The sequence below is a fragment of the Drosophila elegans genome, unplaced genomic scaffold (assembly GCF_018152505.1).
Source record: "Drosophila elegans isolate 14027-0461.03 unplaced genomic scaffold, ASM1815250v1 contig_814, whole genome shotgun sequence".
NCBI classification, from domain to species: domain Eukaryota; kingdom Metazoa; phylum Arthropoda; class Insecta; order Diptera; family Drosophilidae; genus Drosophila; species Drosophila elegans.
Window position 1 is genome coordinate 12,043,278 of NW_024546167.1, and position 27,668 is coordinate 12,070,945.

General features: G+C 41.1%; 2 protein-coding genes and 1 long non-coding RNA gene across 48 annotated transcripts in view; 1 reads left to right on the forward strand and 2 right to left on the reverse strand.

Moving 5' to 3' along the window:
• Nucleotides 1-27,668, reverse strand: part of LOC108138629 — a 131,252-nt gene that overhangs the window by 90,527 nt on the left and 13,057 nt on the right. For 36 of the 45 annotated variants that reach the window (XM_017260965.2, XM_041710209.1, XM_041710208.1 and 33 more), the window contains exons 1-5: nucleotides 24,218-24,708; nucleotides 5,438-5,496; nucleotides 1,649-1,877; nucleotides 1,462-1,563; nucleotides 1,273-1,389 (exon numbers count right to left, since the gene is read on the reverse strand). In XM_017260965.2, the coding sequence (XP_017116454.2) occupies nucleotides 1,273-1,389; nucleotides 1,462-1,563; nucleotides 1,649-1,877; nucleotides 5,438-5,491 (502 nt within the window). In that variant the 5' untranslated portion in view covers nucleotides 5,492-5,496; nucleotides 24,218-24,708. Of the gene's footprint in view, nucleotides 1-1,272; nucleotides 1,390-1,461; nucleotides 1,564-1,648; nucleotides 1,878-5,437; nucleotides 5,497-6,638; nucleotides 6,750-24,217; nucleotides 24,709-27,668 lie in introns of those variants that run through there. The other 9 variants (XM_041710219.1, XM_041710214.1, XM_017260966.2 and 6 more) reach the window with 4 other exon arrangements.
• On the reverse strand, nucleotides 9,391-12,269 carry LOC108138633 (chromobox protein homolog 3). Its single transcript, XM_041710220.1, has one exon. It carries the CDS (start codon nucleotides 10,078-10,080, stop codon nucleotides 9,595-9,597), a length of 486 nt encoding a protein of 161 aa, XP_041566154.1. The 5' UTR covers nucleotides 10,081-12,269; the 3' UTR covers nucleotides 9,391-9,594.
• On the forward strand, nucleotides 14,526-27,656 carry LOC121467836. 2 transcript variants are annotated; one of them, XR_005977864.1, is made up of 4 exons: nucleotides 14,526-14,873; nucleotides 14,938-15,151; nucleotides 15,236-16,426; nucleotides 26,162-27,656. It is a non-coding gene; the product is annotated as an uncharacterized LOC121467836 (long non-coding RNA). The 2 variants fall into 2 exon arrangements; XR_005977863.1 differs by having other exon boundaries at nucleotides 14,938-16,426.

Consider the following 27,668-nt stretch of genomic DNA (forward strand, 5'->3'; position numbering starts at 1 on the left):
GATTACATGACACTGATTCCCCGTCTAACAGACAGACAGCCAGCCACGATGGGTTGCATGGCGAGAAAGCATTGCCACAAATGCCGTGGCTTTTTTATTGTTCGGTTTCCCCGATCCAGCCATCCAACCATTATCACCGCCATCATCATCTCCTATTGAAAATGGGCTCTCGGACTGAACTACTTGGGTTCGAATATGTGGCGGGGGAACGAAAGATATAACCTATTCGTACACTTTTCTAGTTATTATTGCTGCACTTCGAATCGTTCTTCTTTGGTTTTTGTGATGCCATCATGTGTTTTTATTACGTAACATTAGCCGCAGTCCAATTACGGCAGCCGGTTTCTCACTGTCGTATACTCTACACTCAAACTCCAACTCGTAGTCGCCGTCGCCCATATGGGGAAACAGGTGCGCCAGATCCCGGAGAGTTCTATCTTGTGGCTTTTCGGGCCCCTGCTGTGCGGCACTTAGGCTAACGAGCAAATGGAACCGACCCCATGATCGAAACTGTAGCAGATCGGACGGAAACTGATTGAGATATTTCGGAATTCGTTTGGCCAGGCCTCTAGAAACTTCAACTTGGGATTAGATTTGCAGCCCGTGGCTCTCTAATCTGCTCCACAGCCTTGCCACAAAGCACTCAAGTGTAATCGCTACACGGTCATTATTATTACCTCGCAAATAAGTATTACTCTATTCTGGCTGAGAAAGCTTTCATATTATTGTCTGGCGCGTCTTTTGTTACATTTTCAGCATTGGAGGCTGGGCACTTGAGACGTCTTATGACTGGGAATGGCACAAACCGTTAGGCCAAACAACAAAAACGACCCAAGTCTGGGCTAAAAAGAGACGTTGACGGAAGTACAAAACGGCAAACAACAATCATCTGTACAATGGCTGGTTGACTGGTCAGTCATTATGCTAACTAACACAATGAAACTAAGACGGAGGCTGTGTACTAAGGGTACACAGGAAAAAATATACTTAATATATATTGGGCATCCCAATCTAGAACTTCTTAAGCTAAAACTATGTAGATATTCAATTCAAAAACTGGATGAAAATCGGATAATTCAAATGCATCTTTAATTTGTGGAATATAAATTTAGTCTTTAAAATGATATGAATATATTCAAGGGAATTCAATTGTGGACAAGCAGACACACACACAAAAATCTGGTTGATTTATATGCCTTAAACCTTTTGTGTGAGATAGATAGTTTGGTTTGATATTAAATTAAAAGAGTTATGTTTCTGTGTATAACTTACCTTCACAATGGAAGCCATTGCCGCGATAGCCCGGAAAGCAGGTACACGTAAAGCTGCCCAGTGTGTTTGTGCAATGGGCGAACACGTCGCACGGCCGCTGTTTGCATTCGTTCTCATCTGCGGGCGGGAATTTGGGGAGGGGGGGTTTTAACGGTTATGTAAGCTAGGACTAGACACAATCAGACTCACCTTTGTCCACGCAATTGCAACCGCCGTAGCCGTCATTGCAATGGCAGACGCCGTTCAAACACGCGCCATGTGTGCACTGGGTGCCATCCTTATCACAGTCATCTGCATCATTGGAAAAAAAAAAACACGATCAGGCGTTAGACAAACCCATTAAGCTTTCAAGCGAGATTCGCTCTTAGATACTCACTTGTGCATTTGAGCTCTTTGCTCAGCTCATCGGCACCCAGAAAACAATCTTGGGTGCCGTCGCATAGTTTCGATAGGTTGAATAGCTGCAAATATTCGGTGGACTCGTTGACTTGGCAGCCAAAGTAGCCATTCTCGAGGTTCAGGTAGAAGACCTCGCCGCGAAACCGACTATTCGCCCTCAAGTTCGTCTTGAATGGTTGCGGTTGTTGTGAATATTGTGAATGTACCTGCAAGCACACAATAAAATTGAATTAGTTTATTGCACGTCATAAAACAAGAAAGTTTAAAACGCCCTCATAGACAGTCAGCGCCATTAACAGACATTGCAATTCTTTTCAAATATATTTAAAGGAATTCAGTAAATGGAATAACGTGAAAAAGTGCCTAGCACATAACAATTTCATAATATAATCCTTCAATCACATATAAATATGAAGACTCAATGCGAACAAAAAGCTTTGAATAAGCCCTGCTACCAATAAAAAGTATTTTTATGAGAAAATAAAAGTTTTAGTGGTACATCATGTTCTTAGTACATGTAACGTATTTCAAATAACAAAGGGTTGAGCCTTTTCCTCATGCCAACCTTCGCTGAAACCTCAGTTCGTTGATCATAGTATTTAGGGGGATCCAGCTGGTTTCGCTAAACTAATTTAAATTCAAATTAGATACAGCAAGCTTAGCAGGCGTAGCACCGGCAGCGCTTCTTCAGATTTCTCAACCCGATGTGGTCCATATGGGTACGACTATATAGATATAGACACACCAGCCCAGCAGGCCCATTCTCCACTATACTGTGGCCGTTTTTGTTGTTCCGCCGCCACTTAATTGTTACACTTGGCTGATTTTACTTTTAGCAAAACAAAAGTTGTTCGCCGCTTGCCATATTTTCTTGGCCAAAACTCTGGCGACTGGCTGGTGGCTCAAGTGTTTGTGTTTGTGTTTCTGTTTTGCCAGCATTAGATAGCTGACTGGGAAACAAGTTTGTCACTTAAGACCTTTTTGTGCTCCAGCAAAAATGAATTAAAACAAGTTTCTATACATGTATACGTATTGTCGCATTGCCGTTGTTATACATATACGATTGTACTTCTATTTTTGTAGCCTGCTCAATTTGACTTCCTACGTTCAAATATAGTTATTAAGTGGTTAGATCAGATTTGGAAACGGCTTAAATATTTGTAAAACAAGATAAAGGTGAGTTGCTAGTAGTTTCTTCAATAAATAACAGAATCGAATGCCTCAAGTACGTGAACGTTTCTTTTAATTATTACTGTTGGGCAACAAAGATCTGCACATTTTTATGCTTTATTTCTCGTTGTAGGGGATTTTACTGTTTAGACCATGTTAAAATGGCTGGTTTTAAAGACTTTATTACTAACATTTTATAGATTTGTGTTGATTTATGGGATACAATTTTAAGATTATTAAAGCCTTTCTAGCGATAAATTTTATACTACTCGTATATTGCTTGCTTTTTATTATATTTTATCATAAAAAAATATTTTTTTTTTATATACAATACACTAAACCCTCTTTTTATACCATTAATTCATTGCAGAGTTCAGTGTCTCAATTAAGAGGAACCCTCAGCAAGAAGCACAGATAATTTACCAAGTTCCCTCATTTACGGCGAATTTTTTTGCCTTTTCTTGTGGGCGTCTAATGAGGTAGGGAGGCCACAACAACAACAAAAAAAGGCGGCTTAAATTGCTCTACGACCCTGCCGTGGAAGGTGTGAACATGAGGCACTGGCTGTCAAGTTCAAGTTTAGCCGCGAATTGTTTTAGGCAGATTCTTATCGGGAGGAAGACGAGGAGTAGCACCCGCATGGGCTCCCCCAAGTTCTATGGGCCTTTGGAGTTTCAATTGCTTTTGCGGTGTGTGCTTTGTGCCCACTTCACGCCATGCAACGCTAACGGCCTTGCTAAACAATAGATTTCGCCGTCTCTGCGACTTTTATCAATTGACAGGCGGCACAATGAGCACCACATGCACTCAACTGAGGCGGCAATACTATGGAACAAACGGCGATGCAATAATTAAAGGCGTGCGAGCAAAGATGTACGAAGCCGATGTGGATGCTGATGCTACTGATGCCTCCTCCTCCTCTACTCATGATGACGACGACGACGACGTCGACGACGATGATGATGATGATGCGACTGCTGAAAGCTCCCATGACATTGAGCGGCGTGCCAGCCAGCGACTACAATGCGCAATTTTTCGTAGCCAAGCTTGTTAACAGGCGCAATGACAACGGCAGACAGATGACGACGTTGCACGTCAACGCTCAAGTGCATATCCGTTATAACTGTCGATGGGCATTAACTCTGCTTTATTTTGCAAAAACTTAGTTAAAATAAACTTAAACAAACTAATATTACTAGTTGACCAACATTTAGGGCATCTATTTAATTTGCTTGTTAAAATTCTCATTAATTTTGAGTTAGTGTTTAAAACAAAGCCTAAGAAAAACATAGTATTTTATTTATCCACTTCTAAAGTATTTTTCCGAGATTTATTATTTACAAAAAACCAAATATGTTAATATTTAAACATTTTTATTTGCAAATAAGGAGTGGCCATGAAAGTAAAGTTCATCAAATCTACCTGAACTTTCGCCAGCCATTTACAAATATTGATATTAAATCAACAAAACCTTTCGGTAACCAGCAAGTTCGTTGCCTGAGTCTTTTCTTTGGCGCAAAAAAAAATTCACCAAAACTCACAATTAATTATGATCACATCTAGCTAATCAAATGAATTATGACTGCCTCGCATTAATCGAGTTCCAAGGCACAAAGCAAATCCATAAAAGAATACCGCCATGAAACCAAAGATTGACAGAGTGTCGCAAAAGAAAACCACAAACGGGAGAGAGGAGTCAATGAACTTGGCTTTCGGCTTAGCGGAGAACTCTCTTGGCCAATTTCTCAAAGCCCCTTGGTCGTCGCAGTTCCCTCCTCATTCACACCGGACACCCGCCCTCTTTTCCCCTCTCTCGCCGACTGCATAAATCGATGACTATCAAAGCGTTTTTACAGCTAATGCGGCTATTTTTATTCATTACGTTTTCTTGGCTTTCTTCCATCGATAGGCTCAGTTTGGTTTGCTTCGGCTCGGATCGGTTCGGTTGCTCGGCCAGTCGTTGACCGCGGTGATTCTGCTCTTCCGCCGGCCCTATCATTACTAGTGACTCTTTCATCTTTTTTTTGTTTGGTTAGGTTTGAAATTCTAATATTCTTCACCGACTGCCAAAATATTTGCCCAGTATCACCGTTTCCTCTCACTATCTTGCAGATTTCACAGCTAGTTGTTAGCTTTAATAAATATGTTAAACCTATGCCCGAGTCATTTTGCAGTAATTTCTTTTTATGGCTCATTTGCATGAGACCCGGCCAGATACCGTTAGGTCATCAAAGGTTCCATCGTTATAATTTGTTCCCTGTCTTCGCTTTCCGATTCTGTATTATTTCATTTCAAAGCAACGCATTTGTAAATCATTGAGGTTCTTTCACTTCTGGGATCTTTCTGGGTGTATTTGATCAGAAATTTGTTTCATAATGAGGTGGCAGCTCATAAATTTAATCATATTTCTCTTCTTTTGAACGGTGAGGCGTGAAAGGCTCTTTGTTTGTGCCTTTCGAGAACCCATAAATTAATTATGACCCCTGCGCTAACTGCCAAAAGCAACCTCTGATCTAATCCCATCGATATTCAGGTTTAACCCCGTCAACTTAACACTAATTAGCTTAATAATGAACAATATTTATGGGGTACTTACTGCACTCGAGAGTAGTAGCACTATCCACGTGACTAGTGGCAAAAATATTTTCATTTTTGCTGCAAAGAGAACAAAGAGAAAAAATCGCACATTAAAAACCATTGAAAAATCAATTAAAAGCATGTTAAGTAACAAAAAAATAAATACAATTAAGGCCACCCGAGAGAATGGCCACTTATGGGATAGGTAAGGCGCTTTTCGGCTCAGGCCGAAAAACAAACAAAAATAATTAACTTTAAAATGTTGGGCACGCACAAACAAAACACAATTGGCCTGGTCATCTCGGACAGGTGCCAAAAAATAACAAAACAATAAAGGAGAAACAAAAGACAAATGCGAAGACGGGTAAATGACACTTGAAATTTATGCGCAAACACGAGTACGAGTCCCAAGTCTCAGGCTTAGGCTTATCGCTTCCTTTGCCTTTCCCTGAAAACTTATCCAACAACGGGACCGGCATAAAAAATAATGCCCGAACACCTTTGGCGAAACAGAAAATGTTTAATGCCCGGCAATATTCATTGTTCGCTACCTGTTGGCGATTTTCTCACGCATTCATTTTCCACTTTCAGTTTTTAGTTTTCAGTTTTCAACCGGCGACTGATTTTCATTGGACTTTGGGCTTGGTAACGAGAAAAACGAAAAACGGGCATGGACTCGGTGTTAATTGGGTAGAATGACTGAAAATTGCGTTTCCCCAGGCGACGGGGTTTTTGGGATAACGTAATAATTTTGTGTGAAGTCCGATACCATCTTTATATGGTAGGTGGGCGCTCTCATGATTATGACATAAGACTGCTGGAGACGGAAGTGTCTGGGAAAAAGGCGTTCGTCTGTTCCTGGCCAAAAATGTTCAGTTAAGATTAAGATGGTAATAACTCAACATTTTACTTTGATATATAATAATATTTCAAGATCCAGAAATATTGTATATATCACCAGTAGTTCTGCACATATGTATATGCATATTTTTTAAGAAATGTTTCTACATTTTTTCATTTTAGAAGTTTATAAATTGTTTCCATTCAAAAAATGTAATATTTTTTTGTTTGAATTTAATAAAACTTTGACCTATAAAGTTCATTTCGAAATAATGCCTAAATATTTACTTTACTTTTTCAAATATGAGTAGAAAAAATGAATTTAACATATATGATAGTTAGATACCAATATTGAGATGCCAACATTCTTTTCGACTTACAGAAGTTCCACTGTAGCTGCAGATGGGCGTGAGCAAACAACTTTCTTAAGCCGGCGTGAATGTTTCAACGTGTGTAAAAATATTTGCCATTATCTATCTGCGAGTGGAAACTGGAAAACAGCGCCCTTGGCTGCCCATAAAACCTTCAACGGGCTAAAGGTAAAAAGGCAGGCAAGGATTGCACCAGGCGATTTATCTATTTCGGTTTATCAGCTAATAAACGCTTAAATAAAATACACACTCTGAGCCAAATTACTTGCGCTTTGCCGTTTGCAGTTTGCAGTTTGCAGGAGGAGGAAGTTTTGGTCTTGAAGTCCGGGGATTTGGCGTCTTGTTTGCTGACTTGGCCATAAAGGGAATTGGCTCGGGTCCAGAAAGATTTGCTCCGTTCTAACGACATTTGAAGCTCGGCAGCCAGGCGCTTCTAATCTTGTTCTGCCCGTTTGCAGATCCAAGTCCGCCGGCCTTTGGCGATTTGTGTTTGCCCATGTTCATGATCACTTAATTAAAGCTGGCCCCCAGTTTCCTGCGCCTTATGTTTATGTTCTGTGATGCCCGATACATTTATGTGGCCGCGAAATGAGCGTAATTTGGTGGATTCGGGTTCGAGTTCGGGTTTCTACTTGCTCTTGTGTTGACTCCCCGACTGCGATTTCCTGGGCAGCTCCCTTTGGCTGACAAGCTGATATATGTGCGTGATAAATATGGCAAATGCGGTTTCTTGTTTCCCTAGCCCCGCGATTGGAAATCACGAAATGCAATGCGGCAGCTCGTATTTTAAATTTCCAAATTATCGCGAGCTACAGCAATTCGAAGACGCTCCAATCACAGATGCTCTTAATGGCTTTCTTTCTGCTTTGTAATTGTAATTGTAATTGTCGGCTTTTTTTATTGCATCGCACTTAGAGATGGTAATTGGCCGATAGCCCAACTTGGCGATGACCGAAAATTAAGCTTTTGGAACGAACGGAATTGAATTTTAAAAGGGTAATTAACGGAAAATGTGAACTAAGAAATACAAGAGATCAAAAAACATTAAATTTTGTTAAAAATCGCAAGAATCCTAGCTTACAAAGTCAACCTGAAGAAAAATACTTTATTTATAATTAGACTAAATTAGAAATTATGTATGTATACCAAGTCTAAACTTTTTTCAAAAATTAACAAAATCTCGTTATTTTTTCCATTGAAAAATTGCTATTGCTTAGCGATCCATCCAAAAACATACAACTCTACCTAATTCCAACTAACGGCACAGTTGACATGAGATCTACGCATGAATGTCCGTAGATCTTTTCAAAATATTTGTACAATGTCAAATAATTTTTGAATGAAGGCCAAACAACCGCCGGTCACTTGGGGTTTATAAGACTTAGCCGAAAGGCCGAAAAATTCGTTGAATCTCTTGATCTGCGAAACGAGAAACTGGCTCTTACTCTTGCCCCCACCTCCGTTGTTGCCATCTCGCTCTGATGCGGCGGCTGTCAACGCTATCATCAACGTCACTGCCGCTGTTGCCATCTCTTTCCCTCGCTGTGGATGATCTCATCTGGTTTTAACCTGTCTAGCCACTAAATCAAAGTCAAAGAAGCGAGTGACACATTTTTGCCCGATCGTCCGAAAAACATTCTACACGAAAACAAACACAGGCACAAAATTAATGATGGCATCTTTATTAAAAATAAATGCTGATAGCTTGAAAAATGGGTTTCTCACAAAGCAAACCTTTTGTGCAACAGCTGAGAAATGTGGAGATGGGGTAGTGTGAACACACCCATAAAGATTGCGACCGGATGCTGACGCGTCATCGATGCAATCGACAGTAGTTGGGAATTTTCGTGTTTACTTGTGTATTTTATTTGTGATTTTGCTTTGCATGTGGTGTGAGTGGCAATTGGGCTTTGATTGATTTCCAAATTGCAGGCGGCGCCCTATTTTTGGATTTTTATTTCCCTTTCTTGTGGTTTATTGTCATAAATCTCGCATAAACCGATTTAATCTGTCCCTGGCCACGCCCACCTGCTGGTGGGCCCATCAATTAATTATACTTTTTCAATGTCAAAAAATCTCAGTCTCGGCAAAGAAGGTGCGTCGCCTGTTTAACCCTTTTTATAAAAGCTTACTGCATAAATCTTGCGGCGCCTACAAAATGGAACCTGTGAGTTGGGTCTGATCCTGCGGCTTAGCATTTTTTCTAATTGCAGGTTTTCCATCGCCACGATGTGAAGGTCACTGACAGCATTAAGTACACAGGGACAAATTTTGACATTTTATTAAAACCAAAAGGTTTTATTTTAGTACATTAAAAATCTTAGTACATTAATGATTCAAAGATTTGATTGTGTACATATTCAGGTATAAGAATTTGTAACACATGCTTAATATGCTTTTCGGTCAGTGTATACATACATGTACAATTTCGCGCCTGGCAGACAATGCCGCCGGCCTGTCTCCAACAACAAGCTCAGAGCGGGAGGAGGGTGGGGGCGGGGCTGGTCTGGGATAAACTCACTTATTCACCTGCCCGCATGCCACCAAACTGCAGAAGTAGCAACCAGTTCGCATGAAAATGCATAATCAATCACCGGCGACAACAGAAACCAGAAATTGTTAACATTTTGAAGGAGAAGATGGAATACCCTTAATAAAAGCTGCAACCCAAGTTAGAGCAATGGAAATGGGACATCAAATTTAAGATTTGGCCCATAAAATTGGTACTTTCAATACATATTTTATTCACATTATTTTCGATGTTGCTGAACAGTCAGCAGAAGTAAAAGAAACCAGAAAATGTGGAAAATTTAAAGCAGAATATGGAATAGCGCTGATAAACGCTGTCACTTATCGATAGCTTTGAGTTCACAGTGAAACATTGGAAGTGGAACACAAAATTTAAGAACCACAATGATTTTGCATTTTATATTTAATGTTGTGCGTTTACACTTTTGATATCGCATTAGTTTTTATCTTTCAATTCCTCGGCACACCTGTACAAGAAGAGGTTCTCCTCGTAGAACTTGATGACGACCTGGGGACAGATTACGTTGGCCTGCTTGGCTAGCACTAGATCCGCGTGTTCAGTGCCCACCCACTTCATCAGGAACATCAGTTGACCGGACGAGTTGGTGGCGCCCAGGATCTTCGAGGGCTGCAGGCCGTGCTTAAAGCCTGTTCGATTTTCGTCGTCCTCCTCCTGCAATTTCTGGCGTTTGCTGCCAGCGGAGCCATGTGAGTCCAATGCGGAGGATAGACGCTGCATGGACTCCTTTTTGTTCTTTATCAGCGACTTCTCAAAGCTGGCAATCAAGTCCGGACACTGAAGATCCTCCACGGACTCCCAAGTGTTCGCAGTGCGCGGATATCCCTTCCATTTCAGGTAGTATTCCGTCTTGCCATTCTCAATCCTTTTATCCTCTATGCGTTCCACAGAATACTCGGCCATTATTTTTGGTTTATTTTTCGTTTGTAACTAATTAGCTTTATTGAAACGTGGCAGGACAGTGTTTACACACCTAATTAAGATCTTTATCGGTGTATTTCGATAAGAGTTTCAAATTATTCAAATTCAAATTCAACCCTGTCTTAAATACATCGACTGTAACTTTTTGATTGCTTACCACAATTATCGCAATTAAAAATTAGTTTTCTTTTCCAAGTGCACTCATGACTCGGCATAATTTGGCCGCAGTTAGGGTATCGAGCATTCCAACGCCCATTGACCGTATCATTGGTGCATCTTCATCTGACATTTCGCACGACTCGAATGTCAAGGTGCGATTGCTCGCTTTACTTGCGATATTTTCGCCTTACTCCACCGACTCCAACTTGTTAACAATTCGTGTAAAGTTGCCGCTCATTAAAAACTCATAAATCAGGGGTGGCAGAGGAAGGAGGTTTTCGAATGCTACAAGTAATTGCCGTTGCTGGGCCCAGTGTCAAAATAAAGGAAAATAAAGGAACTCGTCGGCGGAAATGATCGACCACCAGGTGATGGTGTGGAGAATACAGCAAGTACTACAGCTAGATGCCAATAGTTTCCGCATATTCGAAGTCACCGATGGCTCTTTGATTAATGATAAATGTGCTCAGTGCATCCGCCGCTATGACATTTATCCAGCGCCGCCGCCTGAGAACCCACAGAACACAGCACACGGAGCAGAAACGAACAGAAGTCGGAGCAGGCAAAAGCCGAGGTCTCCAGTTAAAGCCATTAAACCCCGCTGGAGCTGCTTGGGCGCACAATTTAAAGCAGAAACTAACGCAGTTAGACAACAAACCACTTTCAAGAGTGCCAGCCAGGCAAACAGGGAAAACGGCTTTCAACTCGTTTCGCTGGCCGCTCTGTTGCAGTTGCATGCACTGAGAAAATAAAGGCGTTTTCCATCTTGATCAAACTTATTTTTACATCTCATTTGATATCATTTGAACAGTATCCGGATAGCTCTGAAGGTGTTGAAAAAAAGATTTAAGTTTTCTTTTGTTACATTTAAAGGTTTTTTCATTACATTCAGTCATTCAATTCATTTTTGTTAACCATATTTTTCAACTATTTTTTCCTTAATTTAAAGAAATGCAGATCTTTGTGAAATCCTAAAACTGTTAGACCCATTAATTAATAATTAGTTGCTAAAGCATCTTCAAATATATTATTATTTGTAATTGCTTGATGATGTTAGCTATTTCTTCAGTGTAACGTTGCCGTTGATGTTGCTGCTGCCGTGGGTGCAGCCGTTGCATGTTGCATGCTGCCAGTACGTTCAACTTTTGCAGTTAACAGTTAGATTTTGAAATAGCCAACAGCACTGGGATTCCAGTTTTTTTTCTGGCCACGGCCTGAGAACCCGGCGATCAAGATGCGCAGCTCCACGACGGAAGGAAATTGCCGTCCAAGTAGTCGCAGCTCCGATCGTTGCATTGCGCACATCAAATAAATACTGGTACTTGGCAATTTTTGTGTTAAAACAAAATTAAAGCAATGCCAGTGCCAGTGCACTGCTGCGGTGTAACATTAACCCAAATACATAATTCTCGCCGCATCGACGGACAAGGATCGGCACATTAATCATTGGCAGGGAGACAGCTCTTGGGAAGAGGCAGTATATTTGGGTTTATGGGTGAGCCCCAGTATCCTAAGCAGGAAATCATTAGAGAACGGTCCGAGGAACTCGCCATGGCTTTTGTATTTTTCTTGGAAATCGTCTGTTGAGCTTAGTTTTTGCTTGAAGGTCAGTTCCTAAGATTTCTGGCAGAGTTCATCCTATGACTGGGCCACAAAAAAACAACTATTAATTCTGCCATTCCCTTTTATGCACACTTTGAAATAGCCTTTGTTTTCAGTAATATATTTTTAAAAGGAAAAAATAGGAAACTTATTAAGAAATGTATTTAAATAAGGAGTAAAATGTAGTAAGAGCTGTAAAAGCTCATAGTTATTTCAAACAACATTCATATGAGTTTAGTGTTAAGAGAACTTTTTCTATAAAACGTCTGCTGGGATTTCAAAGAAAGATGCTACAAAGTAAATATAACTTTACATGATTTCACGTGGGCATGTGATTTCTAGTTAAGAAATTATTATTTAAAGACCTGCTTAAACGACAAAAAGAGACTGAATCGTTCCCACAAAATCTCCACAATATTTCCAGATCTTAAACCATTCAATTCAATTGTATATTGATATTTATATATAGGCGACCAGGCGAGTGAGACATTACAAGGGATGCCCGAGAACAATGTATATCTCTTGTCAGCAGGGAAGCGCTTCGATCGGATTGACTTTAGCTGACTGTTGACAAGTTTCTGATAAGATTAATATGCCGCACGAGCTTAAAGGTTAAGCATGCAAATCAGGCGCTGGCCAGTGGGAATCATTGACCGCTGAGAAGGACATCCGAGGAATTCACAAGGAGCTACAGCAGCAGGAGGCTTTAGGCTGCAATGCACTGGATGGTCTGGATGTCTGGATAGCCACCAAGTACGAGCTACTAAATCTCTTTATTGCCTAGTGCCAACACAATGGGGCAACTGAACTGGAGACGCCGACTTATTTGTAGTAGCCATAACAGCCACTACTACGCACCGTATGTCTGATGTATTGTTTTTTAGTCTTCCTTTCTTATTTTATTTGTATTTTTTTTCGTTAGCCCCCTTGTTTATGGTGTGCTGCTGGCCTGTTTTGTTTATGCACCCAATGAGATCAAGTCGATACGCTTCGATTTGTTAAGAGATGGCACCTAAACGGAGGGGTGCTGGTGTCGCATTGACATAATTGAGACATTATCGATGGCCTGGCTCTACTTTGCTGCCCAACATAGAGAAATGGCCATCGATGATCGGCTGGTAATGTCAAGGTTACATTGTCGACCTTTTGCCAAGCACGAAACAATTTAAATGCAATTTTTGCTTAAATAAGAAATAAAATCCCCAAGCAAGGCAAACATCTGCAAAGCAAAAAAAAACAAAAAAAAAAATAAAAGAGAAAAAACAAATATTTGCTAATTTATCCTGTACGTGTCCTCCAACTAAGTGCACAGGTTTTGGGCCTTAAGCCGGCACGTTGCCGTTGACTCTCCTCTACTTCGCCCAGTCCTCTGTCTTTCGGCCGTGTTGATTGTTTGCGTTGGACGCTGGCTGTTAAAATGCCTTTGATCTTCTGATATTCCTTGGCCCTGGTCTTGGACTCTTGGCCAGAGGATCAGGGAACTAGAGAGCCCAGCGGACATGCCGAAAAGACCAGTCCCCCATTCCCGACGACTACCAAGACGACGACGACGACGCACGGCGGGCGTATTTAACTTGACTTTGACTGGCTCCAACTGCAGCTCTAGGCCCTTTTTCAGGTCTCTGCGGGCAACTTGTTAAAAAGAATGTCGACTCCGGGCGACGCATGTTTTTTTCTGTTTTTTTTTTTCTACCCCCTCCCTCTAGTCTGGGCCTCCTCTTTCGGCGGACTCTGAAATTTCGCTTTCATTGTCGGTCATGACGCTGTTCTTTTTGTCCAACCCACCACTCCAATATTTAACCCAGAAATTAGCCACAACCCTTTAAGTGCACCTACCCGATCGAAGATGGCCGGGGCTAGGATGGTAAGAGAGGTGTTAATTAGACTTTTTATTGTATACGAATCTCAGTGCCACATTATTGGCAAAGCAATCTTCGGGGGCCCTCTCGCAAAACATAAATGTCAATATTTATTTACGCCGCTGCGGTCGCAATTTATTTCCAGTTTTTAATTGAAAAGGCCGGCCTCCGACTGGGGATTCTGGACTGTGGCCACAATTTGCAGCACAATGTGTCTAAGCTGTGCCTCGTAAATGTCCAGTTGGCCGTAAATTGTGGCACACACTGTGGCAAATATTGGTTTAAAAATATGCCAAGGACATGGCCTTTTTTTACTGTAGGAAATGGCTTTAAACTGGCTTTGCTAACCCTTTGAAACAGAGTAAATGTTTGAACTTTTAGTATAAGGTATGTAAAACCCAATAACTTTGGTATCTTTTTTCGAATTGTTTTGTTGACGAGATAATTACATTTTTATAATTCTATTATAAAACAGCCTCAATCGATTAAACCTATGAAAATTTTCCAAAAATGAATAGAAATCTCATAATCAGTCATAATCATAATCTTTTTTGTTATTCTTGACCATTTTAAATACTGGTTTTCCCTTAAATAACTTTGTATCAAAATCAATTTACCGGCCAAGTAAACTATACACCCAATTGATTGCCAATATGTATTTTCATAATATTAAATTACAGAAAATGATCAAACTTTTATTGCATGTATTGCATTTCTATGGCGCAGCTATTATACAAATTGAATAAATGCGGGCCATAAAAATTCAGATAATCTGTAATTTATTCCCGTTTGCAATTACTCTTTCAGGGGTTGAACAATGCCTGCACTGATTCCTAACTGACACACTTTCTTGGAGTGTAGAAACCACCTCGGCCCACATGTGCCCGTTTTTGTGGGCTTTGGTGTGTTTTTGTGGCATGCAGACCTGACCTCCAATCGACAGAGCCTGTGGCGCCTTCTTCGACGGCTTTCCAAACTGCACAATTTTCGCCTACGCCGGGTGAAAGAGTCTGGCCAAGATGCTGGCTGGAGAGGAGGAATCGGAGTCGGAGGCGGAGGAGTTGGGCTGCCCAGTCCATAAATGGACACACACGATCCGTGGAGTACAGTCCACAAAACCCCATGCGGCCATAAATGGAGCTGGCCATTAGAAAGGTAAATTGCAGTCGATTTAATTCAATGCAGGAGAGATAGGCATAGAGTCAACTCTAATTACAAGTGGTCGTGGTGCTGGTGGTGGTGGTGACCTTTTGGACGCTTCGATGATTTGACTAACTGCCTTGCAGACCCTTTCTTCTCCCTTTCTGGAGGTTACGTAATGATGATTAAGCCGTGTCTGGGATCCGCTGCAAAACAATCAATCATAAAAGGGCAGCGTCTAACGGAAATACCGAGATATATTTGTAAATTCAAGAACAGAGCGAGGGCATGAGGTGCGTACAGCAGGTTTTCCCTGGTTTTGGTCTCCACTCCAAGTTCGGGTTCTTACAATTCTAATTTATATGATTTTTACGTAGCTATCCGGCGGAAGTAAACCTTGGTCGGTGTTGCCGTCTTCGCCACTTCGGTTGCTTCTGCCACTTCTTCTTGGCCGTGTGTTTATTTGTGTTGTAAATTGCGAATGCGCCCCAAAGCAACAACAAAAGGGGGAAAAACATAACGCGCAGTCGCGCACTTCAATAAACAACAGGAGGAACAGCACAACAGCCACAACAACTATATATACTTGGGCATTAGTTGCCGCTGCCATTGCGTACGTGCCCGGACCCGGCGTCGCCATCTCTATGCACAGAAAAAATAATATATTTTAATGGGTAAAGTCACTTTAAGTCCATTTTTCCATTATACATCTGATCTTGCTGTGAGTATCGTTCAAAGTAAGAAGTTTAAGACAGGGAGTCACCAACTGTATTTAAACTATTATTAATCTAATTTTAAACTTTTTCATTACTTTGAAGAAATTCTTTGGCTCTATTTTATTTTGTTTAAGCTTTTCTGTCACTATGAAAATTTGGCGTAAATCATCTCGAACACTTAAAAAATCTGGTATTATTAAAGGCTTATAACTTTTTTAAATGTACTCCAAGCCAAATAATACATCATGACAAGCCTGTGAACTTTATTGGTGCGTTTCTCTTAATATTTCTGTAAACCCAAACAAGTAACTTTAAATATTTCTTTCTCTGCAGCCATCACCAGCGAATGTGGATGGTTTCTTTGGGTTTACCACTGACAAAGACGACAACCACGCATCGTAAAAAGTGTTTTATGCAATTGCCGCTTTGGTTTTGGCTGCGATGTGGTTGTGGCTGTGTTTGCCTATTGTATAATAGCCCCATGTGTGTGCGTGTGCGGTATGTGCTCTGCATAATTTTATGATTCGCCCGCCATCAGTTCCTGCAACTCAAGCCAACTCGAAAAACCATGTCCATTGGCGATTTCTCCTCTTCCTCAGACATTTTTTTTGTTTGTCAGGAGACGCGTGGGCGATGGAGTGCATGAGCTTGTGCATGTGGATTTGATGCATTGATTGAATTTAACGCAGCGCAATTTGGGCCCAACGCTCTTGACCAGAAGGGCCAAAGTCGAGCCACAATGGCCCAGCGTGAGTCAGGCGGAGATGTGCTATGTGGTGACTATGTGACTGGAATCGCAATCGGAATGCCGCGACGGATGAGCCGAGGATGGTCGATGGCCGATGGTCGATGGTAATTGTAAATGGCCGGACAGGTCGCTTGGTAGCTGCCATTCAGTGTTGCCAATTTAGCCAAATTTGGCATGTGACTAGGTTTTTTTTTTAAGAGCGGTTCGTAACTGCTGTTTTTTGCGACTCTTGTGGAAGTTTCGATGGATTTTATTCCGCTGAAAACTGTTGATATGCTTCTATTTAAGTGGGACAATAACAAGATCTTGAAGGCGCATGATTTTGCTGAACAAAATATGGGGAAATCGTGTCAACTCAAAAAACATTAGTGATCTTAAGGTTCTAGATTCGAGAAGAAGTCTTAAGATTATTGTTAAATATAGAGAGCAGATAACCTATCCTCTTCAAAATTCATTTTTAATATTTTTGCATTTATGAAAACTAATTTTCCATTAAGAATCAGTTCCCATTGCTGTGAGTTTCTAGCCCACAATGTATTCTCTTCCCGCAAGTAAAGTTGCTACTTTGTGTTGCAATCGCAGCTTTCTTGATGCCTTGTCCCCACCTCATCTTGATTTATTTAGTTGGCTTTAATTTATGACTCCACTTCAAAGAGATATTTTTCGAACTAATCCTGGTCGCAGCATTCCTGTTTAAATTATCGCCGCTTGTACTTCTGATCCAGTGGCTAGTTACATGGAGTGGACCTTGAAGCATCCCAACTACAAGCGATTTAAATATACGAAAATAACTAAATCTAGACATAAAAAGCGACAACAGTGCCGCGAACAAGAAGTCTTGTAAAAATGCAAATCAATAAGCAAAGGTCCAGTTTGCCTGCCTGCAATAAAATAAATGTAAGGAGGCAGCCATAAAAACATCTACAAGGAGTCGCAGTAGTAGTTCCTTTCGACTTCTTGGCCAGTGTTTTTTTGTCGCATCTGGCAGGCAGGCAGCCAGCCAGCCAACCAGTGGTTGCAATTTGGTTTAGTACCTAGGTGTTAATTATCGCTAAAAGTCAATGGCGGACAATCGGCGAAATCTGCACAGGGGCATCGCGTCGCATCGCATCTTTGCATCTGCCCCTGGAGAATACGAATACTTAGACTTCGCTGCGAATGGAGCTGGTTGGGCACACATTTCGCCCCAGCAGTTGGACAGCTGTACAAGTGGCCACGATAATTAATATGAAAATATGTGAGGATGGCGCAGGACAACAGCAACAGCCGTTTGCAGCTATTTTTAGCAGCAAGTTTTTAATGAGCCCTGTCCAAAGTCGTGCCAATGCAGCAATGCGAGGTGGGGTAGTAGCAGTAGTGTTCGAAATGGATCCCGGGCCACCCGGGCGCCCTAATTATGCGCTCATTTCTGTCCGCTTGTATGAATTATTAAATTAAGCAAAACGAAGCCGATGCCTCGGCATTAATTGCTTTATAATAGAGAAGGCCAGGATCATACACGAAATGTGGAACCCGCTTCTCGGTTTCAGTTTCCCTATTTCTGCCTTAACATTTTGTTGTGCTTTTGCCATGCTCATATTTCTATAATTTATTGTAATGCACTTGGGGCGTGTTTCATTTCTCGCTTTAAAATGGCATAAATTTTTAAGCCGTGCCCCGGCGGACCATTCTGCGTCCCAGGAATCGGGGTCTGCGGCTATTTAACAATTTATTGTCTGTACACATATAACCGCATTTATACTATATATATATATAATTCTCCTTTTTTTTTTGGTTCGTTCTGTAGTTGCATTTTGTCTGAAGTCGACAGCGGCCACGACCACCTTGATGTTCATGTCCCGAACCGACAACAACGAATACGACGACTGGGGGCCAATTTACTTTGGTTTTCATTCATGTACGTCGGAATGGAGAGGGAAATAAGAGAAAAAATCGCTAGCAAAAAACTGTAAGCTGCGTTCATTACACGTTGTTATTTGTTGTCTGCGGTACATTATTGCTCTTGTTCGCTGTTTTGCTCACCAATTAGCTGCAGTCGGCCAAACGAAAGACTCAGGCCACGAACTTGACTGCTGCTCCTCCTTTGCTTCCTCTGCTTCCTCTGGTGAAGTGAAAAAGATCATCGCCAGAGGCTTTTGTCACGTACTTTCCACGGACCTAATCCTCTTCTATTGCCTGAAGAAGACTTTAAGAAGTCAAAGAACTGGCTCGCTTTTCTTGCTGACGCACCATCAACCACATCATTCGCTCCTCAAGATGATTATGACCGGCAAGAGGGGCGCACATCAATCAGATGCCACATTGTACGAGGTTTCTTCAGCCAAGGGCCGCCACTTGTACTTGACATTGGGTGTAAGTGACCATTAGGGAAGTGGCTTGGGAAGGTCCCCGGCAAGCCCCAGTCGGAAGAACATGGAGCCAAGCCTTTGGCAATTAGCCGGGAATATCAATCAACGCACCATTTGAGTGTGAAAACAGCTCGGCTTTTAATTACAAAAGCTCTTTGTGTGTGGGACTCAGAAGTCGATGTCGAAGTGGAAATCGACGCAGTTGAAGGCCTCCCATGTCCCCGCCCACGGTCATTTCAATAACGCCTCTGCGCGATGTTTGTTGCCAGCCAGGCCAGAAAGCCAGAAAGGCCAGCCCAACTCGCTTGTTAGAATAGCATTCAAACCGGGCCTGTCTTAGCCCGGATCATGGGTAATAAGCCAATTGGCGTTGGCCACACTACATTTTAATCAAGCCAACTGAGTTGTAAAGCCCACGCACCATCAAAGCCAAATATGTTCCCTGTCGGTGTGAGACTCACACCAGATCCAAAGTGTCGCCAGTTGTCGACCTTCGAGGCGTTGACTCATGTCTTATACTTTTGGCCATAACCGACGGCTCTGTGGATGGCAAATTGATGGTGAAATTGTTGAGAGGCTGGCACAGCCGAGATATCCGGGATGCATAACGCACCCAAGTGGAATAATCCATACAATTTGGGCCTGAACAATTAATTGTAAGTAACTTAATATTAAATCATATTACCAAAACCAATATTAATAAGAAAATGGATAGAAGAGACAGTTTGCCTAACAAGCCTTTAGATTAGGTAAGGTTGGTAAATTAGCCACGCTGTTTCTTCCTGAATCTGAACGTCATCTTGGTGCCATAAAATTGTCCACACTTGGTTAATACCTACTTCCTTTGTGCACCGACAATCATCCAGCCTCCTCGTTTCGGAGACGAATCAAATACCGATAGTTCCGCCCCTTTTAGCGGACGAGAACTGACTGTCAGGCTAAATTAGCAGTGGCTACTGTTGACCATATCATATCATTTACCAAGGCACCAATGCACCAAGACACCGACTGGCGAGTCTTCAGAGACCCCTTGCCAATTCGATTAGGCCACGCAAATGTAATTTAATAATTGCGGTTGCCCATGTTGATTAGCATGTGCGGTTTTTGCAATTTACTGCCGGCGCACCGGCAATTCACAGGATATGAGCTTGCACTATGACAATGACAGGATGCATCAATGTGCGGCGAAAAGTCACTGCTTTTCTGCCGGAGATCAGGGGGAAATGTTTATGGCTATGTTATGGTCGCCTACGGTGGCAGCTTCAAATGCCTCCGTAGTTGCATTTTAAATGGTCGCTCTCTGCCTCCTGTTGTGACCAGATTAATTTAAATGAAGTTATTAGCCAACCCGATAGCCCAGTGACAGGGTGCAGAAACAAAGGAGCCGAACCATGTTGATGCCTCCCACTCCTGGTGGCTCTTAAAGTGCCCTGATATGGGGTACTATATCGAACATGTACTATGCGAGCATGTATATACATAGTAGTTACCGGCCTGCAACGGGTTTTCCGTTTTAACTGCTCTTGCGGGCTGCATTTGAAAGTTAAATTACGGTAGCGATATCGGAGCAGACATTCCGTTAATTGGCCGCACAACTTGAGATCAGGCTACCGCCTTGGTTTTTCGCATGCAGACCTTCTATGTACTCTTTTTGCATGAGGCGTCCGGGAAATAAGTGAAAGAGTATGCCAAAAATGTAGGACTTTCTAAGTCTTCCCCGAAATTATTTCCTTTCATTTTTGGTCCAAATGATGAGGAAATACTGGTGAGTGGTGTCATAAAGTTTTTTAGTACCTGTTTGTTTCTTATGATTACCATCTTTATGTAGTTTTTATTTCTAAAATAGAGTTGAAATTCTCCCCCTTTTATTTTATATATATTTAAATATATATTTTAAAATACAATTAGACATTTCCTTGTTTCCTATTTCTTGTAAAGCTTGGTCTTTACCCAATTTCCTATGTATTCGATGAGTGTAATAAAACTTCGTTGCGCCCCAGAAACCTCGCCTTCTTGATGCCTGGATTTTTGTTTTGTTTTTTTGGCTAAGTCCGCTTTACAGTTGCTGCAAAAATTGTTGCAAATTGCAGTTTAAAAAGTTTCCGTGTTGGTTTTTTTCAACGCGACGTCGTCAGCGGCGGCGGCAACGACTGCAACTAATATGAGTCATAAATTTAAAGGCTTAACTCGAGGCTAAGGTAACTTGGAGCTGTGCCGTTGACAGGGATTTTTTGAAATGAAATAAATAAACGGCATTACAGCTAGTTATATGCAGCGATCAGGGTCTTGAGCGGCATAAACCACGACGTCAAAAAAAAGCAGCAAAAAAAAAAAGCGAAACACAACTGCAATGGAGTGTTGGCGTGGAAGCTGAAAGTTGAACTGAATGTGAACTAAGCTTGGGCTGGGCCAAGTCGTCCGGTTACTTTTGCATTTGTGGCACGGTCTCCATTCTGCACGAGACGAAGCCATTTTATTGATACAGATACAGCCAAAATTTGGGTCCGCCAAAAAGCAAAAAAAACAAGAATGCTAAAGTCTGGTTGGGTTTTTTGTTATTTTTTTTGGCAACTCGCAGCATGACATCATTTTGAGTTACTGCGAATCGGAGTTCGAACCGCTCTTTTGGCTGCAGCAGCCCTGCAGCCACAAAAAAACACAAAAACTGGTCGCTGTTTTACTTTCGCTTTATTTCTCGAAGTATTTCTGATTGCCTTTCGACTTGTGTTTTCAGTTTTTTCGGCGAAGATGCTTCACTTCATTTTTTTTTTTTGGGTCATCCCGAAGAAGTGTGGTCGTATATGGCAATGAAAACGAAACCGAGTTCTGGTGAAAGTGGGTTGCCCATCACGGAATGGAAATCGAAAACGCATAACAAGTGCACGGCTTCCAGCTCCACATGGACCACATGGTCGGGCCTTGGCGGATCGATTGTGTCATGGAGCGTGGGTCTATCTCTCATCGCCCACGGATGCCTCAAAAAAGCCTCCAAAGGCCGAAACTAATGATGTTAGACGGGCACAGGTTGGCACTGACGCACAATCTGTGCTCCGCTTTGGTCTCGGTTTCGTCTTCATTTTCATGTGTGTTCATCTGTTCGAGATTATTCGAGTATTGGGTGCCCACACACTATGGCTCTGTTTGGCTTTTTTGCGGCATTCAGAAGAGATCAATGCAAAAAGATTCGCGAGCGAGAAATTAATTAGAATTTTGTGGCTTTGAAACGAAGCTCCGCCGTTGGTGGCTGGGAAAAGACCTTGAGCGGCGGTTCAACAGACTGTGTGGGGTGCTGCAAACTAGTCGAGTCAACTGAGTCATAATCTTCGTTCTCCAAAAGAGCATTCAAATCGCGACCAGTCTTTGGAATTGGCCCATTGTAAATTTGTCTACTGGCTGATGGCAGTGAAGACGTACAACATGACTTACGAATTACCCCGTAAATCTATGGAATCAATCTTCCGATTTCGCCAACGAAAGTAACTAAAATCTCTTTCCCACGAGTTTCTCTGATCATTAGGCAACAATAAAACTTGGCTTTTATGTGCATTCAATAAAGTCTTCATTTGCCTATTTCAAGTTTGTGTCTGCAGCCTTTTGTTTTCGCATTGCAATTTATCGCTGACAGCTTTTGAAAAAGAAGTGGTTTCGATCTCTTTATTGACAGACACAAGTTTGGTTTCTAAGTCGTTTAATTTGGTTGTTGAAACTTGAATAAAACATTTAACTTAAAATTAAGTTCTTTAAAATGATTCATGAATTTTTAAAGATCACTACGATCAAGATTATGCCTTAAGTCTTTTGATTTGGCTCGTGGATTTTGCAGTACCAAAAAATATCAAGTTCGTGTCTTAAGTCATTTGATTTGGCTCATGGATTTTGCAAAGCTAACAATAATTGAAATTTCTCTTGTGCAAACTGTGAAAGATATGTCGCTTTATATCTTACACCATTAATCTTTGCAGAAGAATCGCAAAGTGAGGCATTCACTTTTTATTTTTCGTTGGGTCCCTTGGCTCATTTAATTGCGGCAATTTCTTTCGCCCACGCAGACTGAGTCAAGCGCTTTGGCTCATAATTTATAGGCATTATTATTGTAATTTCTCCCGGCAGACAAATGCGGCAGCTCGCACGCAAAACAATAATACATAAAGTGAAAGTTTTGCACCTTTTGCAGCGCAGACAACACACAGGCAGCGAACGCATCATCAGCATAAACAGCTAAACAACACAAAAATTGTCAGTCAGTCGGTCGGTCGGTCGGTCGGTGAGATGGGATAAGATGAGCCCACGAACTGTTGGGGAAAAACAACTCGAATCCAAGTACCACACAACCCACGACGAGCCAAAGACAATGGCTTACAAATGACTGGCAGCTAGTTCAAACCGAAACTGGCTGACAAATGAGACGGCGCCAGTAGCATCGTCGGTGTTTTGCATCTGACCAAAAAACAAAACCGAGATCTCTAAGCTTCATCAATAAACCCGAAAAAAACACAAATTTCGACAAAAATACGACTGTCTAATCCCCCAAAACTATACAATCACATGAAATAAGTTTTTTTAGCCTCAGCTTTGTCTTGAAACACTTGTGATTGCTTGACAAACTCTTTCTTTGCGCCCACGAAAAGTGTGTCAAGCGAGTATTTGAAGCAATTATTTGTCATATTTTCTATTTGCGTTTCGGTTTCGTTATTTCCGAAATGAGATGCAGAGAAAATAAACAGCATTAGCGAAGAGCCCCTGACCAAAGAGTCAGTGACAAGGCGTCTTTGGACCCGTTTCCATCTGCGTATTCATCTTCTTCACCTTCCAACTCATCAAATCCCACAATGACTTTGGCCTGGGATTTCTGCACAAACGAAAGTGATCGTTTCTTTGTGTTGTGGTCGTTTGTTATTATTATTTTTTGCCACATTTACAGTTGGTGTTTTGAGTGTATGTCTGCACTTGGGTGGAAAAAAACGGAAATTTGTCATGTAAATTTTGTATGCCAACGGTTTTTATGCTCACTGATTTTATAGACTCATTAAAAGAAAATGCCATGGAAATTTAATTTCCATTAATGAAGTAAATGGAAAAGTGTTTTATTAAAAGCAGTATTTGAATAAAAAAAATAAAATCTACTGAAATTTAAATGCTTGGCTTTAATAGGCAAATTTTTAATGAACAATAAATAAATTTTAAAAACAAATATTGCACATAAAAAAGAAGTCTAGTCATAATTTGTCTAACAATTTTTTTTAAACAAACACAGATTATAAAGTTTTCAAAGTAAAAGCACTTTAAATAAATTCTTAAGTTTTTTAACATTCCGAATATAAATTTGATTAATGTTATCAAATGCACTCTATTACTTAGCTGTCTGATTCTAGTTGTTATAACGAATTATTTTTGGAAATTTGCCTTTTGTAAAATGATTTAACTTTTGGCTGTGATTACCACTCAGCTTATTCCGTCCGAAACACCATTAAATTTGTATTAAATTAAAAATGTTTTATATACCACTTAAAATTTGCACTTTGTAGAAGTAGAAAAAAATGTGCTCACCATTTTATTCATCAACTTTCGGCCAAAATCAGTTCATACTGCCAACAGCTGCCAACGAAGAGCGACGCCAGCAAAAAAGCCTTGTTTCTTACTTGGCTGCTGCCAAAGCAGCCGTCAAAAGCGCAGAAAAACACACACACACACGCGCGTTTTGGCAGACTCACAGACACTGGAATATTTTTTTTTTGTTGCTTATTGTTGTACTTAACAATATTTAACGCTTTTCTTATGAACACTTTTTGATTGCTTTGCGCGCGTTTGGTTTTTCGGAATTTTCACAGGGTAAAATTGATCAAAAAAGCCCGGCAACTTTCACTGCAATTAGACGATGGATGTTAGATTCCCCGCCTAGGCAAATAAGGCAATGATCTCCGTTAAGATAGATTATTCAGTGGTGTGGAGCTCCACACTTAACACACTGTCCACAGAGAAAAGAGAAGCCCACTTGGCAGAGAACCGCACCGCACGCGCGCTGAAAACGAACTGAATGTGCGGAGCTGGAGCCGCGGATCGCGAGCCCCAGTGGTTATAACCTGGCTTAAAAGCAACCTAGTGTACGTGTGAGCCCGGGTATTTGTGTGAGTGCTGCTGGCTGTTAGGCAACTTTGCTGCCCACACTTTGCTCGGCAAAAGTCGCCGCTCTGCTGGTCCATTTTTGGCTTGGACCGCTCAGCAATAATTTTTTTTGCTTCTCTCTTTTATTTTGTTATAACCAAGACGCCTTGAAGGAGAAAAAAATGTATAGGTATAACCTATACGATTTGTGGCTTCCAAGTTGCCAGTTGTGCTTTGACTTTTGATTGACGTAATTTCTGCGCTTGATATTCACTTGAATTTCTTGTATTTCCACATTTAACTGTTTTGGTGTCGGGCACACATTACACGCCCACCACACCCACACACCAGCACATACACAAACGCACACAGACACACACACCAGTGGGCGTTTCTTTTCTTTAACCATTAAAATTCATTTTATACAGATTGTTTCACAAAGAGTTTTGTGAACTTTCGCTCGGCACGGAACTTAATGAAACATGTGGGAGTGCTGAACCGACCCTATATAGGCCATATAGTGCTTGACTCACTCGATCTGCTTGGCTGGCTTGCTTATGCTAATTAACCAGCTTAAACTTTGGTATTTAAGCGTTTCCCCAAAAAACGAAAGACTTAGGCACGAACTCGCCCCAAATTACCTGAAAACTTTTGTGGTTCACAATCGACCTTGCTGCAATACCACCGAAATGAGGTCCTTATCGGCCAGGAATCTTTATTGCAGTATTGCAATGAAGTAATTTCCGGATGTAATGGGGAGAACGAAAATAAAAAAGTTCTCCCATCTTACGGTAATCATTTTTTTTTGTGGTTCCCTCTTTTTTTCCAACATTACCCTCGGGAAACGCCTTGCTTGCACATTAATTTCTACGCCCCGCAATTATTTCATCCAGCAAATGGTGTATGAGAAACATAAACGCAAAACGTGTGCCACATACTAAAATGGTCTGAAAGATGCAACAAAAAAACCAGCGAAAATTAACAAGCATAATTAAAAATGCACACGTTGGGAATGGCAACGGCAAAAATCTCAACGAAAAAAAGGATATGACCTGGAGACCGAAATGACTTCAGCTTTTTGCCTCACGTTGCAAGTTGCGGGCGTGCTTATTTTGGAAAACACACGAACCGAAACTTTAAGTGCACTAAAAACTTTATGGTAAAAGTAATTTTTTGGCAAAAACAAATAACTGTCAGACTCTAAAAACATAAAACTTTAAAATGTCTTAAAAACGCAAGGTTAAAGTATTGTTTAAAACGAATAAAGCGGTACATAACTTGCAATTAGTGTATAAACTAAAAGTTCAGATTTTAAGCTTTCAGAAAATAAATAAACAGTCTATGGTCGTTTTTACTTTACTAATTGAATTTCTTTCTTTCTTTTTGTAGGTAAAGAAAATTAAAATCAAATAAAATAAGTCAACGTTACATTACCCGAACAACTAATCGAATAACTGACAAGTTTGCCTTGAATCCTAAGTATGTTAATTACAAACGTTTTAAGATGAGTAAAGACCCTTGTCTGAACAGGCACTCTATGAACTGCACTTAACTGAAGGGAAATTCCGAATACAACTCTAAAATACATTTATTTTTTCTATCTTCCCAGCCTAAACAAACTTGGCGTTGAAGTTGTGTTACCCGTTCATGCTATGGGCATTCCTGAATTGCTAAAACAAGCGATACCGCAACAGCTGCAACAAGTGCAGTCGTCGGCGGCGGCGGCTAATTTCATGCAGCAAAAGCGGCAGTGCAACAGCAACAAAAACAACAACAGCGAAAAACCCACACGCGTCGTCTACACTTGGCATAGTTAACACATTTAATGGAAAACCAACAAAACATCAGTATTTATGATGCAGCCAGGCGATCTAGAGGCGCCAGGCCCTGCTGTCCGCCGGTTGTGGCTTTATTAAGTTGCTGTTGTTGTCTGTTTTTATTAATAAGTCATATTTTTATATGGTTCAGCTCGGCTCGGAGCAAAACAGAAGCGGCAGCTTGATAATTTATGTTGTTCGCCGAAGCGCCGAAGCAGGATGACAAAAGTGGCTGCAAGAGCAGCAGCTGGACCAAGGGCAACCAGAGCCAGGGGCGCCCACATTCATACGTGGGCTTGTTCATAAGTCACTCACTCACTCATTCACTCACTCACTTACAATCATTCATAAACTTTAAGAAAAAAAGCTCAAAAAGCGAAGCTCATTTTGTGATTAATTAAATGCAACTTGGCTGGTTGTTGTGATTATTATTATAGAGTTGGCTGTTGAAAAAACTGTGCCACTGCAAGAGACATGCAACAGGTAGCTATGATGTAAGTGTTTTATGGCTATTTGCAGGTTTTTATTGCTTTGCCAACTACAACCACTATTCCGTTTTTCTTTGTGTATTTACTTTTTCGGTTAGCAGTGGGCGAAAGTTTGTTGCCTAAGTCTTTCATTGTGATGCACTTTGCACCTGACCAAAGCTGAGCCAGAAAACAACTCAGACGTGGCCGCCGATTGGCCGCGTGATATCCCCCGAAAACTGTGTCAAAGCACTAACTACACTAAATTATTTACTCATTTGTGGGAGAAAAAAAAATTCGCATAAATATAATTGCGGGGAAAACAGCGAAAACACGATGAAAAAATTCGCAAAATTCCAATAAATAGTTCAAGCATTGCGTAAGCGCTTAAACATCTAATTTCTATTTCAGTTTTCGTGATGAAAAAGTTGCATGGCGTCAACGAATTAAGCAAATAGCTATAGGAATTGCTGCTAATTTCAATGCGAGTTATTTATCTATTTTTCGCTTTTTGCCGGCACAGTTTTCACTACTGTGCGCCCACACACAGCTGTTCAAATGCTTGGAGAATTGCACAAATATATGATGGGATTGAGGGTTTCTGGAGGGGAT